General features: G+C 40.4%; 1 protein-coding gene across 2 annotated transcripts in view; it reads left to right on the top strand.

Annotated features, from left to right (window-relative positions):
* The window catches only part of Abca8 (ATP binding cassette subfamily A member 8), a 73664-nt gene that overhangs the window by 23147 nt on the left and 37509 nt on the right, over positions 1-13008 (top strand). For both annotated transcript variants that reach the window (XM_039087437.2, XM_039087438.1), the window contains exons 10-18: positions 1594-1762; positions 3898-3956; positions 4704-4814; positions 6087-6262; positions 6724-6843; positions 7055-7193; positions 8093-8183; positions 10569-10708; positions 11371-11490. In XM_039087437.2, coding sequence (XP_038943365.1) covers positions 1594-1762; positions 3898-3956; positions 4704-4814; positions 6087-6262; positions 6724-6843; positions 7055-7193; positions 8093-8183; positions 10569-10708; positions 11371-11490 — 1125 coding nt within the window. The remainder of the gene's footprint in view (positions 1-1593; positions 1763-3897; positions 3957-4703; positions 4815-6086; positions 6263-6723; positions 6844-7054; positions 7194-8092; positions 8184-10568; positions 10709-11370; positions 11491-13008) is intronic.

The raw sequence follows: 13008 nt of genomic DNA, 5'->3' as shown, positions 1-13008 counted from the left end.
CACTGACCTTTATTTCCCTTCTATAAGTTATGGCTTGCTGCTCTGTTGATGTTCATTTGTTTATTAATTCATTGTGCCATGGATCAAGTCAGGGCTCCACATGTGCTAAGCAAATGCTATACCACCTAGCCAGCAGCCTCAGCCCTTGTCTTAGTCCTTTGTAAAAGACGCTTTACAAAGCTCATTTCTCAGTGGGTCTGCTGCTGCTGGACATTTATAGGTGCTTTTGTGTGCCTAGCTAGCTTAGCAATTCTGCATCCAAAATGGACATCAGAATCATGCAGGAAAATGTATAGAAGGAAGAAAGGCAGCTCATGCCGGAGAGATGTCGATGCAGTTTCTCAGTGAAGGGAGCCAGCTACCTGGAGTTTTAAAAATCTTCCCAGAATATCACAACACAAAAATATTATTATCATCAGGGCCGAGTTGTTCAGGCTTGTACTACAAGATTTCCACAAAGGAGGCCAGCCTGAATCACTGTGTGAGCTCAAGGCCACCTGAATCTTATTAAGATCCTATCTCAAAAGAAAAGGCCAAAGGACAGCAGAGGCTTGGTAGAGCTCAGTGGTGGAGAGCCATGCACATGCTAGAAGAGTTTTGTTAAGTACTCTCCTGCTTTCAGAGGGCTCCTGGGCTTTTTTTCCTCAATATTTTTTTCTATCTATAAAGACATTCACATGTTCAGTTTTTTCCTGCTTTAAAAACACCTTTAATTTATCAACATAGCAAAATATTTTCTTTAATCCCAAATCATCAAATTCCTTGACTTTTGCCTACCACTCTTTCACAGAGCTTAAATATAAAGACTAGAAACAACTTTGTTCACCTTTTTTTCTTTTTCAAAAGAGAGTAAATATGAATGACAGGAAGAGAAGCTAATCCTGTGAAAATGCAGAAATCCCAGCAGCCTTCAGTGCAGGAAACAGGTAGCGGCTGAAAGCGTCAAACTTCCGGATTCACAGAGAGCTGGGCACTTAGTGTGTGAATGAAGCACGGCCCACGTGAGGGCCCTGAGCTCTAAAATCCCCCACCCTTACAGCGCAGTTGCAGAATATTAGAGAACCATGCACTCCACCTCCAATGCTGGGAAAACGGAAGCGATGATAAAGCTCAAATGGGTTCATTTCTACTAAGGTGCTTGTGATGAACACATTCTCATAACAGCCGGTAAATCTCCTCCTTAGCTACAAACGACGCCATTTGTTTTCCTTAAATCTTATTACATCTTCCTTCCAAGTAGCTCACAGAGCCAGCCGTTGCTTCTTGAGGTCCTCTTCCTCTGCATAACTGGACACTCAGACTTAAAACAGAATCCAGAAGGTCTAGGGGACCTTGCCTTTTTAATCCCAAAGTTAAGACCATTTCGAGCACAGCGGTCAGATTTATGAAATTCCTCCTTTTAGAAATACTTGCAGTCGACTTCTCTTTATTGCTATGGAGAGATCTCGGTGGGAATTTTTCCTGATAAAGCTACAGAGTTGCTTCGTGTGGATTGTGCCAGACTTGGCAGCAAAGGGTGGCACAGGTGGAGGTGTGGCGGGGGAGGGGTAGGTGGTGGCTGACTCAACATTCACTCATCTCTCGGGTCTGTAGATGAGTATGGACACCAGCGGTCTCCCCTGTTTTTCCTGAAACCCTCATTTTGGGTACAACCACGAAAGCCTGCTCACGTGATTCTTGAAGATGGAATAGATCCCGCTCCTTTATCAGGTGGCTCGTTTGAACCGGTGTCCCCAGAATTCCACGGGAAAGAATCCATCAGGTAACAAGGATAAGAACAGAGACACAGCCAAGGCGGAGGAAGCTCAAAATTTAGCACCGAAAGCAAGCAAAGCAATCTTTAGGGTCACTAGATGGTCAGGGTGTCTCCACCCAGCTGTATACATTAACTCGAACTGGAAGGATAAAGAAAAACTCGTTCAGTTTTACGTGAAACAACATGTCAGGTTTCACATGTGAAAATAATTCAAGACTTTCGCTTTGACTTGTGGTTCCTTTTGATTTTTCTTTTAAATATTTCTTTTTAATCTTCTGAGATTGTAACATAATTACATAATTTTTCTCTCCCTTTCCTCCCTCCAAATTCTCCAGTACACTCCTCCTTGCTCTCTTTCAGTATCATGGCCTCTTTTTCATTGACTGTTGTTACAAGTATCTGTTGTTTCTTCTCCTGCTGTCACTCGCCTGCCCCATTTCTTTTATTAGCTACGCTAATCACATTGGTCCTGCTTCGCTTCATTCATTAAAATTCCTTTTTTCCCTTAAGAGTGTGCTGTCTGTTTTTCTCTTTCCCTGCCTCTGTCGCCTTTCCTCCCTCCTTCCTTCTTTCTCCCCCTCTTCCCTTCTTCCCTCCATCTTGAACCTCTGGCTTTGCACATGCCAGACACCCCTGTATCACTGAGACATATCCTCTGCCCATTTTTAACTTTTTAACTCTTGAGACAGGGCCTCACCAGGTCCTCCAACCTAGCCTTTATTTGACTCTGTAGCCAAGGCAGGCTTTGAACTTGCAACCTGGCAGCTTCCACCTCCAAGATAGCTGTGGTAAGAGGTTTGCCCCACCAGCTTAAGCTCCAGTCGTCACATACACACGTGTACACACACACACACACACACACACACACACACACACACAGTAGAGCTGAAGGAAAAGGAGAAGCAGCAGAGACAGACACAAGAGGCGCTCAGGAGGATATGTCCCACAGAATGTGACACCACATTGTCTACTTCCCAATAAGAAAACAAGAACAAGTCCTCAGGCTGCCAGTGTCAGCTCTTCACACACACACACACGCACACACACACACACACACACACACACACACACACACACACACACACACCAGTCATGTCCCCCAGCTTGTGATCTCTCATCCCTTGAGACTCTGAGCTCCCAAAGCCCACTGCATTCCTTTCTTATCAGTGCCTTATGCTGGTATTAGTCCCAAATAAGCTCAGCTAAGAAAAGAAATTATGTCTCCAAAAAATGTGTTTCTTTATTTTCCTTTCTCTCCCATTTCTTCAGCACCACCCGCAAGTGTAAGGACCGTGAATTGGCTGCATAACGTTCTCAAAATAGAAATAGGGAAACAAGTTGTTCAGTGTGAATGAGCTCTGGATTGCTGGATGGATAGTAGATGACAAGATAAGAAATATAAATCTGATTCGGCTTGTGAATTCCACTCCCCGTGGATGATAAACTAAAGTGCAATTCCAGATCTAGAATAGCGCTCAGTGCAGAAACTCCCCCCCCCCCAGCCATGATCACCATAGTCTAACCAGCATCTTCTACACTTATTGAATATTTACCATGAACCAAGCGTAGCATATGGAGCGAAAATGCTCTAAAATGTCAGCTGGGGAAAACCATAGCTTACCTGAGCAATCGGAAAGTAAGCGGTACGAACGGGATGAACTCAGGTGGGCAGGAGAGTGAAACCCATGTCTCCAGCTCATGATCCATAGCTTCTCCACCTTGCTCTTCCTCTAAACGTGCCTTTGAAGCTCTTCAGCGAAGAGAACTACATGTACATCTCCAGCATCCTTCAGGACTTCGTGGTGGTCCTTTCATTATTGTACGCCCATGTCATCTTTCATTCTAGGTCCTCACTTAGCAGTACAGAAATGATCTTGTTCTTAAACGCTAATGTCACCTCCCATCCCAATACTTAGCGTGTGACTATCTGCAGTAGAACATGTGCACAGTGTTTACTACTCCCCCAGACATGCTAATGGCCTAGAAGGCAGGAGAGATTCCGCCACATAGCCATAGCTCCCTAAAAGAGATGTGCCAGCTCTTTCTGTAACCTGAAAATAAGACCCATCCATCCCATGAACCAAACCAGAAGGCCCGACTGAAGAGGCCGGTTGCCTAACCATACCTTTTCTCATTTGCAGAATCAGAAATATTTCAAAAGAATACAAAGGAAAGCCCAGTAAAATAGAAGCCTTGAAAGGTAAATAATAATAATAATAATAATAATCATAATAATAGATAGACTTTTACATTTAAACACAATCTATTTTACTTTTGATGAGCGGCTCTTAGTGATGTTTTAAATTTGAAATGTTATTTAAGTTACATGGTAAACTTTGCCGTTCCATACTTTAGTTCTATTTTTATAAAACTTTTATAAAACTTAGGATGAATGTGTTAAAATACAATGTATTGGGGTTGGGGATTTAGCTCAGTGGTAGAGCGCTTGCCTAGCAAGCGCAAGGCCCTGGGTTCGGTCCCCAGCTCCAAAAAAAAAAAAAAAAAATACAATGTATTTAAAACCTATGCAGTGTGATACTGTGTCAATCTAAGTAGAATTTGAGCCTTCCTTCTTCAAGTTGAAAGTCTTCTCTTGTAATTCAAAGTACTATGTGTTTTCCTTTTTTAAAAAATAAATAAATACTTAAAATTTAAAAAGATATTTATCATAAAGGACTTATGGCCATGTAGTATTTTATTATTAATCTATTCTTCCATTCAATGTTAACAAATACTTTTCACACACAGGGCAATGTCAATGAACCTATGGCTGAAACATGCTTCATTCATTCACAATACCAAATTACATTTTCACAAAGAATATTCTATTTATTCAAGGAGATAAAATAATCCAATTGGCTCCATAGAAGAATTGTGTCATTGTAGTTATTTTCTTGTGCCTACCTCCTTTTTTTTTTGTCATCCACCTGTCCTTCTGCCCTTCCAGACCTGACACTGGACATATATGAAGGCCAAATCACAGCTTTACTTGGTCACAGTGGAGCTGGGAAGTCAACACTGTTAAATATCCTTAGTGGATTATCTGTCCCTACCAAAGGTAAGGATTCAGGTTGGTAAATAAATCAGCCACCAATATAGAATCCTTCTGCTTACAAGCAAACACAGACACCAATGAAATAAAGCTCGTTTGTAGTATTATTCTAGAAAAGGATGTACTATGTATTATGTATGAAGGTTGAGTATTTTATGGCTATCATTTTCTTGGTCCTTAATGACCATGTGGCATGCCAACTTGTACGTGTTAGCTTAGGCCACACGACAAACACTCCAAAATGCAATGGCTTAAAATAGAAACATGTTTATCATTTCTGAGGATTTCTGTGGTTGCTCTGTACAAAACTGAGTAGGCCTAGGTGGTTTAACATGGCCTTACCCGCATGTTTAAGACTTCCGCTAGGACAGCCTTCATTCCCAAAGGGGCTAACTTAAGTGGCTTCATGAAATGAGGAGAAAGAAACGAAATCACAGATGGAATTCTTCCTCAGCCTTGGCTCCTATCACACTTTCCAAGGTCTCGGCAGGCACATAGCCAAGCCAAAATGGGGGCGGGGAGGGGTTCATATCTGTACTACATGGTCACAGGGAAACTGCAGATGGGAGCTTTTTGTTTTTAAAGTACCTTACAGCAAAAATAGGAGTGGAGCGGTTGAGATGTCTCAACTGATAAAGTCATGGCTGCGTAAGCATGTGGACCTGACTTTGATTCCCAGCACCCACATAAAACACTGAGATCTTTGTGCCTGGAGAGATGGCTCAAGAGAACTTGTTCTTGCAGAAGGCCTGGGTTCAATTCCCAACACTCACATGGTAGCTTACAAGCATCTGTAATTCCATTTCCAGGTGATCTGACACCCTTTTCTGATATGTGACAGGCTCGCGTGTGATGCATGTATATAAAGAGGCAAACATACGTGTAAAAATAAAAATCAAGTCTTCAAAACAAAAGAAAATGTCAGGAGAGCCCAACAGCCCCTTCCTTTAATCCCAACACTGGGCAAGCAGAGAGGGGAAATTCCCTGGGGTTCCCTGGTCAGCCAGTCTAGATGAATCCATGAGCTTCATTCAGATTCTATGAGAGTTTTGTCAAGAGTAACCTCTGGCCTCCATACACATACGCACATGCATTCATGCATGTACACGTGCCTACACGTATCAATGCATACACTCACCAAAAAAAAAAATGTTGAGTTAAATAAACCTTGAAAATAAAGCCATATATCCAAAACTGAATGAATGAATTGGGAGTTTTTATGTATAACTACTTTCATTGGCTCACTGTCCCGATATTAACACTTGATTTTTATGACAGGTTCCGTCACCATCTATAACAATAGATTATCAGAAATGGCTGACCTAGAAAGTGTGTTCAGGATCTCAGGAGTTTGTCCACAATCCAATGTTCAATTTGACTTCCTTACTGTGAGAGAAAACCTCAGACTTTTTGCTAAAATAAGAGGAGTTCCACCCCAAGAGGTGGAGAAAGAGGTACGTACACATGTGTAGGACCGCTTTTTTTTTTTTTTTTTTTTTTTGGTCCGAGTGTGAATGCTAAGGCCCATTTGTGTCAAGATGCATTTTTTTTTCAATTTCTTTGCATCGGTATGTGGTGTTAGGAAATCCAATTTAAGCAAGGATATGTATACATAATATATAAGGTGCCCTTGTTTAACATTGAATGCAAAAGATCATTTGCTCCTCGAAGTAACCCTCTGAGACAAATGCCATTGTCCTCGCTGTCTTACCTATAAGGAGACTCAGGCTCAGAAAAACAAGTGACTCAACCAGGCTTACGATGTAGGTGAGCACGGGGTGTCATTCGAACCCAGAACCCTTGACCCCAGAGTCTATGCTTTTACCCATAACAAAGAACAGCTTTGTACTGATGAGGAAAGGAACAAAAGAGAGATAATAGTGTGTGTATGTTTCAACACTTGTAATTTTTTCAGGTGCAAAGGGTTTTGCTGGAATTGGAAATGAAAAATATTCAAGATATCCTTGCTCGAAACCTAAGTGGTGGACAGAAGAGAAAGCTAACTTTCGGAACTGCCATTTTAGGAGATTCTCAGGTAAGTCAGTCAGAGGTTTTATAGGTAGTTTTCAATAAGAATTCAAAACTTTGCTTTGCAAAGGACCTGTGTTGCAGAAATAGTTAGCATATGCAGCATAAGAGCAAGCCTGGCATAAGACTCTGTTAAACCTAGAGAGTAAGGAATCTATGCTGCTCCCTGGGATAGCTTTTCTCTTTAGAGGAAAACCCCATGTGTCACTTCCCTCTAGATTTTCCTACTGGATGAGCCCACTGCTGGGCTGGATCCCTTTTCAAGGCACCGGGTGTGGAATCTCCTGAAGGAGCGCAAAGCAGACCGTGTGGTCCTCTTCAGCACGCAGTTCATGGATGAAGCTGACATTCTGGCTGGTAGTTGCTGCTTCCTTAAGCATCACGATGAGGACAGTCAGGGACCTAAGCACCATGGACCAGTGTTGTGAACAGCTAAATTTTCACCTACTCATCTAAACGTGTGGTGAAGTGTGCATTTAGCACAAACATATTAACATCAATTATTTTACTAGGTCATGTATGTGCATGCATGTATGGGTATGTGTGTGTTTGTATGCATATAGATATACGTGTGTATGTGCATGTGCTGCCCAGAAGAAACCCTGGGCATTGTTCCTCAAGAGCTCTACCTTCTTTTGCGAAACAGGATCTCTCTGTAGGTTAGACTGGCTGGTAGGGAGCTCCAGGGAACTGTCTGGCTCTCCCTCCAAGTGCAAACTGCCTAACTCAGCTTTCTCACAGGTTCTGAGGTCCACAGGTCCTGAACTTGCACAGCAAGCACTTTCGTGACTAGCCGAGCTCTCCAGCTCCATTTCGGCATATCTTGTACAGGTCATTGAAAGTTGGGTAGTGGCTCAAACTGCCAAGAAACTCACAGTGAAGTAAATGAAGTCTACACTCTTAAAGCTTAATTCTTTTTTTCAGACTTGAGTCCTTTTGTTCAGACTTGAAATGTTCAAATGCTTTTAACGTTTGATCTATCGAGATGTGTAATGTAAATCCACACGGTCTAGTTTGATCTATCAGGATGTGTAATATGAACACACACGGTTTAGTCTCCTCGATGAGTTAGATGATGAGAAACAAGCCTGAGGAGAGATTAAAGGATTTGCGTCACGGAGTCCTCATTAAGTCCCATCTGGAACAGGAAACGTTTCTGGATTGAGTTTTGGAGCGTAAAAACAATTGTCTGTCTTTTCTCAAAAACAGTTGGCCCACTTCTGCGCAGACTTTCTCCTCTGCTTCTTCCTTTTCAGACAGGAAAGTGTTCATCTCCAGGGGGAAGCTGAAGTGTGCAGGCTCATCTCTCTTCCTGAAGAAGAAATGGGGCGTTGGGTATCACTTAAGGTAAGGACAAGGCTCCCAGAGTCCTTGTGACTGAACCTATTTGTGAAAGCCCTCCTGCCTCGCAGCCCCGTGGGGTTGGGAATTAAATCTCCAACGTATGAACTCTGGGAAATATCATACCATCACAATGGCTTAATAATCTATGGAGTCAGGAGTCGAGCCTGCCTATTTTAAACTCAAATCTATTGTCCAAATCTCAACCTGTCACCATGCGTTATGATATCCATGTTTCTTAAGCTTTGACTTTTGCGTTGACTGGTTAGTGTTTCCGAGTTATTCATCCATAAGAAAGAAAGTAAGCATAAAAGCAGCGAGGCAAACAAACAAACAAAAAGCCCCCCCCCCAAAAAAAGAGTCTTAATGGTTCCATTCTGCTCTCTGAACAAAGTAGCCAAATGACAAGAGGTGGCTTTCCTATCATGGCTTCTGCACTGACCCTTAGCCATTTGAATAATAGCTTGTTGTTATAACTTGGTTAACCTTCCAATTCTGACTTACGACCTAATTTTTATTTCCTAAGCTACTGTGTCTAAGTATCTTAGAAACCAAACTATAAAATTCAATTTTCTTGTTCATAAAGTGGCCGCGAGTAAGTGTTACAGAAAAATAGATGAGATTTTGCCTAGCCATGTGGTATGCTAGGCAACATACAATGTTCTTGAAATAGAAAGTGCTAGCCAGGATCCCCACCCAAATCCTCCTGGGTCTCTTCATGGACATTGGGACGATAATTTGCATAGCCCTTTATTTTCTTCTTTTAAACAAAAGTCAGCACATTTCAACCACTTATTGTTTATGTATTTCAAAAGAATATTTTTTGGCAAGGAAACAGCCTTGATGATTCTCTTGTGTGGTGTTGATAGCTACCTTGAGTGTTGTTTTTTGTTTGTCTTTAGCCGTTTTCCACCAGTAGAGATGAAAAGCTGCCAGATGGAGTGAACCATCTAGACATTTGCAGAACAAGTTTGCCAACCCCACCTTCCAAGGATCCTTGAAGAACATTATACCAGATGCCCCTCATATTATCCAAAACATTTTCTCAAATGCATTTTATCACCAAAGGAATGGCAGTAGAGAGGGGGGAAACGTACTTTTAATTTAATTTCCTCAGTGGATTTCGATTCTTCTTGAAATACCAAGCACTCTTGTAAGCCCATACACAGTTTATGAATGAATAAACTGAATTATTTTGACTTAAACATTTGGTTAAAGAAAATGCCTGCCATTTTTAAGTGTTTGCTAAGTGTGGCCACTGTCACTGTTCAGTTTATCACATGACCTGGCATGGTAAAAATCGTTGTTGTTAGCTACAAGGAACTGCATGAAACTGTACCTTTTCAGTCGCCAAAGCCAAACCTCAGGGCCAGAGCACCACAGATATTTTATCTACTGTATACTTTATAAGCTTGAATTTTGGCTATCAGCTTATGTTTGTACAAATGAGAACTAACTAGTGTTTTGAATGGATAGAATGCTGGTCTCCAAGAGTCTTTCTCCTCATTCAATGTTCTGCTACAGATACTACAAGGAAATAAAACTGTGGGCACCGTGCTTTCCACAGTGTTGATTTTTATCTGCAGCCCAGAATCTTTCATAACACTCCAGTGATGACTCTTACTTGAAGGTTTACTTGTTTACTTCTTGCTCTGCCCCCACTTGAGACAAATCCTTTATGCAGGATATGTAAATTTATACTCTCATTCTAATGCTTGCTGTAGACTAAGAGTTTAATGAATTTACATTGGATGGCTAAATTAAGTAATTGTCCTTATCTGGCAGGCATGCCTATCAAAAGTCCCTGGCTCCTTTGAACCAGTGTAAAAATCCCATTTAGACAGCGTCAACTCTGGATATCATCTTCTACACCATCTACCATATGTACTTCCGCTATTTGCTACATCCCTGGTGTTTCAGCTCCGTGTCTATTGACACTTTGGAGACTTGAATCATTGCCCACCTTCCCTCTCTACCATCTCTGAGTTGCCTGGCCAATAATTTTTTTTAAAAGATTTATTTATTTTATGTACATGAGTACACTGTAGCTGTCTTCAGACACACCAGCAGAGGGCATCAGATCTCATTACGGATGGTTGTGAGCCACCATGTGGTTGCTGGGAATTGAACTCAGGACCTCTGGAAGAGCAGTAAGTGCTCTTAACCACTGAGCCATCTCTCCAGCCCCTGGCCAATAATTTTGATTAGCTTTTTTTTGTTTTCTTCCCACATTACTTTTTCTGATCTCTTTGTTGGTTTCTCTTTTCCTGTTTACATGACTTATATCTCCCACTCGACTCTGGTGGTCTTTTTCTGCACCAAAGAAATTAGGGGTTGTTTTCATTCTATTGTAGGTTGTGTCATAGAGTCTATGTCTCTTTTAAACATCAGTTTGCAGCTGAAGGAAGTCTGTGTTCCGGAGAACATCACATCACTGGTGAAACAGCACATCCCTGAGGCCAAGCTGTCAGCTGAAAGGGAGAGGACACTTGTCTATACATTACCCTTAGAAACAACCTATAGATTTCCAGGTAATGTACATGAGCACAACAAAATAAAATCTGCATGTAATATTTATTAAAGTAGCTATGGTGATCACTGTGTAACTACAATCCATTGAGAGCTTATGATATGTTCGGATGTTAAAATCTGATAGGAAGAGTAAAAAAAATGATATTTTATCCATAGGAGGAAACATGGTATTCTAATTGTTGGGTTGAAACGTTTAAACATGTTAGAAAGTTCCCTTCAGCCCTTCCTCTTTTGTGGCTAGCACAATATTTTAGCACTCACAGCTCAAGAAAAAAATTCAATTCTCCTTTGCTGATTACAATAGAAGTGGTTTCCACTTGTACATGCTCTCTGAAATAGCCACTTAAATTACCTAAACTCAAAAAATCCAAATTATGTAATTAGCCAAATTGTAAAAGCAAAACTAAAATGAAATTCATACTGAAATGCAAATGTATGGAGAGAGTTGACTATAAGAAGGTAATATTTGAGCCTACAGCACAAATGTTAAACAAAATGACACAGAATTTGAAAAATGGAATAATTTCTATAATATTCATTTCTGTGTCTTTGCCATATATGAACTACAATTCCATATACTTTGATTTCTTAGTCCGAGGAGTATGTCCCCAGTTCATGTGATTGTTGCCATGGTGACTCACTGGCTGTGTGTGCCCTTTAGAACTTTGCCAGAGTCTTGACAGCTGTCCTGGACTGGGAATTGATAGCTATGGTGTTTCCATGACGACTTTGAATGAGGTGTTCCTGAAGCTAGAAGGAAAATCAGCAATTGAAGAACCAGGTAATTAAAATGCAAAAAATACCCAGAATCATGTAAAGGTATACTCGGTGTGGTCTGTATCTCAAAAAGACCCATTACAAAGAGAAGATTACAAAATGTGAGGCTCTGTCACTCAGGCTCTTTGTAGACAAAACTGTATAAAATGTTCACTCATCGGTTGTCAATATCACTATGTCTAAAATCATTCTCCTCTCTATTACTGTTGAATAGTTAGTCGGGCCATAAAACAAAACCATTGATTGAAAACCTTTGCAATTTTGGGGGATTGTATTATTGAATCAGAATTTGTATTGTTTGGTGGCTACTTCTTATCCATTGAAAACAGTATTCGCCTACCTATATATAGATGCGTATGTGTACTACAGAACTATGGACATGTAGATTGTGTATAGCTGCGTAACTATCTTGTGTGGAGACCTGCACAAATGTAGGCAGTGATTAAGCATCCAGCCTTGCTTCTCTGTTTGCTTGTATTTTCTATAGCTCTAAGTAAGATTATTAAAATTATGACTCTAAGCCTACACGCGTCCAGTCCTAGGCTTCGCTCCGTTTAGGTAGGGAGATCACGTGTCTTGGATTTCTGTCATTAAGTTCATGTGTAGCCTTGGTAAGTCTCTTGTAGGAGTTGCCTTTCACCCTCCCTACTGTGAGGTCTCCTTTGATTTCGATAGTGCTGTTCATCCTGGGTTGTCTGCTGTAAGCACACGTGACACATCTTTAACGCACAGTATATTGACCCACTTCAATTTCTTCTTGATCTTTGAAATTAAGGTACATTTCCTGTAAATAGTATGTAGTTAAATGTTACTTTTTAATACATTTCTCAGGATATTAGTTATAGGAGTTGGTGGGCTGTTTGTATGTGAATGTGGTTATGTTTAACTCTGTCATATTGGCTCTATCTGCTCCTTGATTCTGTGTTTCTGCTGGCCTTTCTTTTGTTTATTGTTACTCAACCATTTGACTTCTACATTGTTTTTTTTTAGTTGTGATTCTTTGTGTTTTTCCTATGTAAATGATAAGGATATTTATTTATAATGGCATTTGCACTGACGTTACTCTAATACCACAGAGAAAATGTAAGCATCTTCAGATGAATATAGTTTTATCAATTTTCCTATTTGAGAGTATATATATATATATATATATATATATATGTATAATTATTTCTGCACGTATATCTTTGCGTAGTCCTGCTTCATAGTTACTATTATCTTTTAAACTAAATACCAACAGTCAGTTTAAATTTATGAAACTGTAGATCAGTGTCTATGTATCTATAGAGATAATTGGTTGATGATGACTGTGATGATGATTGTGCAGAAAGAGGAAGACAGATGATAGATACGTACAGAGAGAGAGAGAGAGAGAGACAGACAGACAGACAGATATAGAAAGATGATAGATATAGATAGATAGATAGATAGATAGATAGATAGATAGATGATAGACATAGAGACAGACAGGCAGATATAGATAGATGATAGATAATACATACATACATACATACATACATAC

The sequence above is a fragment of the Rattus norvegicus genome, chromosome 10, assembly GCF_036323735.1.
Source record: "Rattus norvegicus strain BN/NHsdMcwi chromosome 10, GRCr8, whole genome shotgun sequence".
NCBI lineage: Eukaryota > Metazoa > Chordata > Mammalia > Rodentia > Muridae > Rattus > Rattus norvegicus.
Note: the sequence above shows the minus strand (reverse complement) of the source record. Positions and strands in the feature narration are given on the sequence as shown.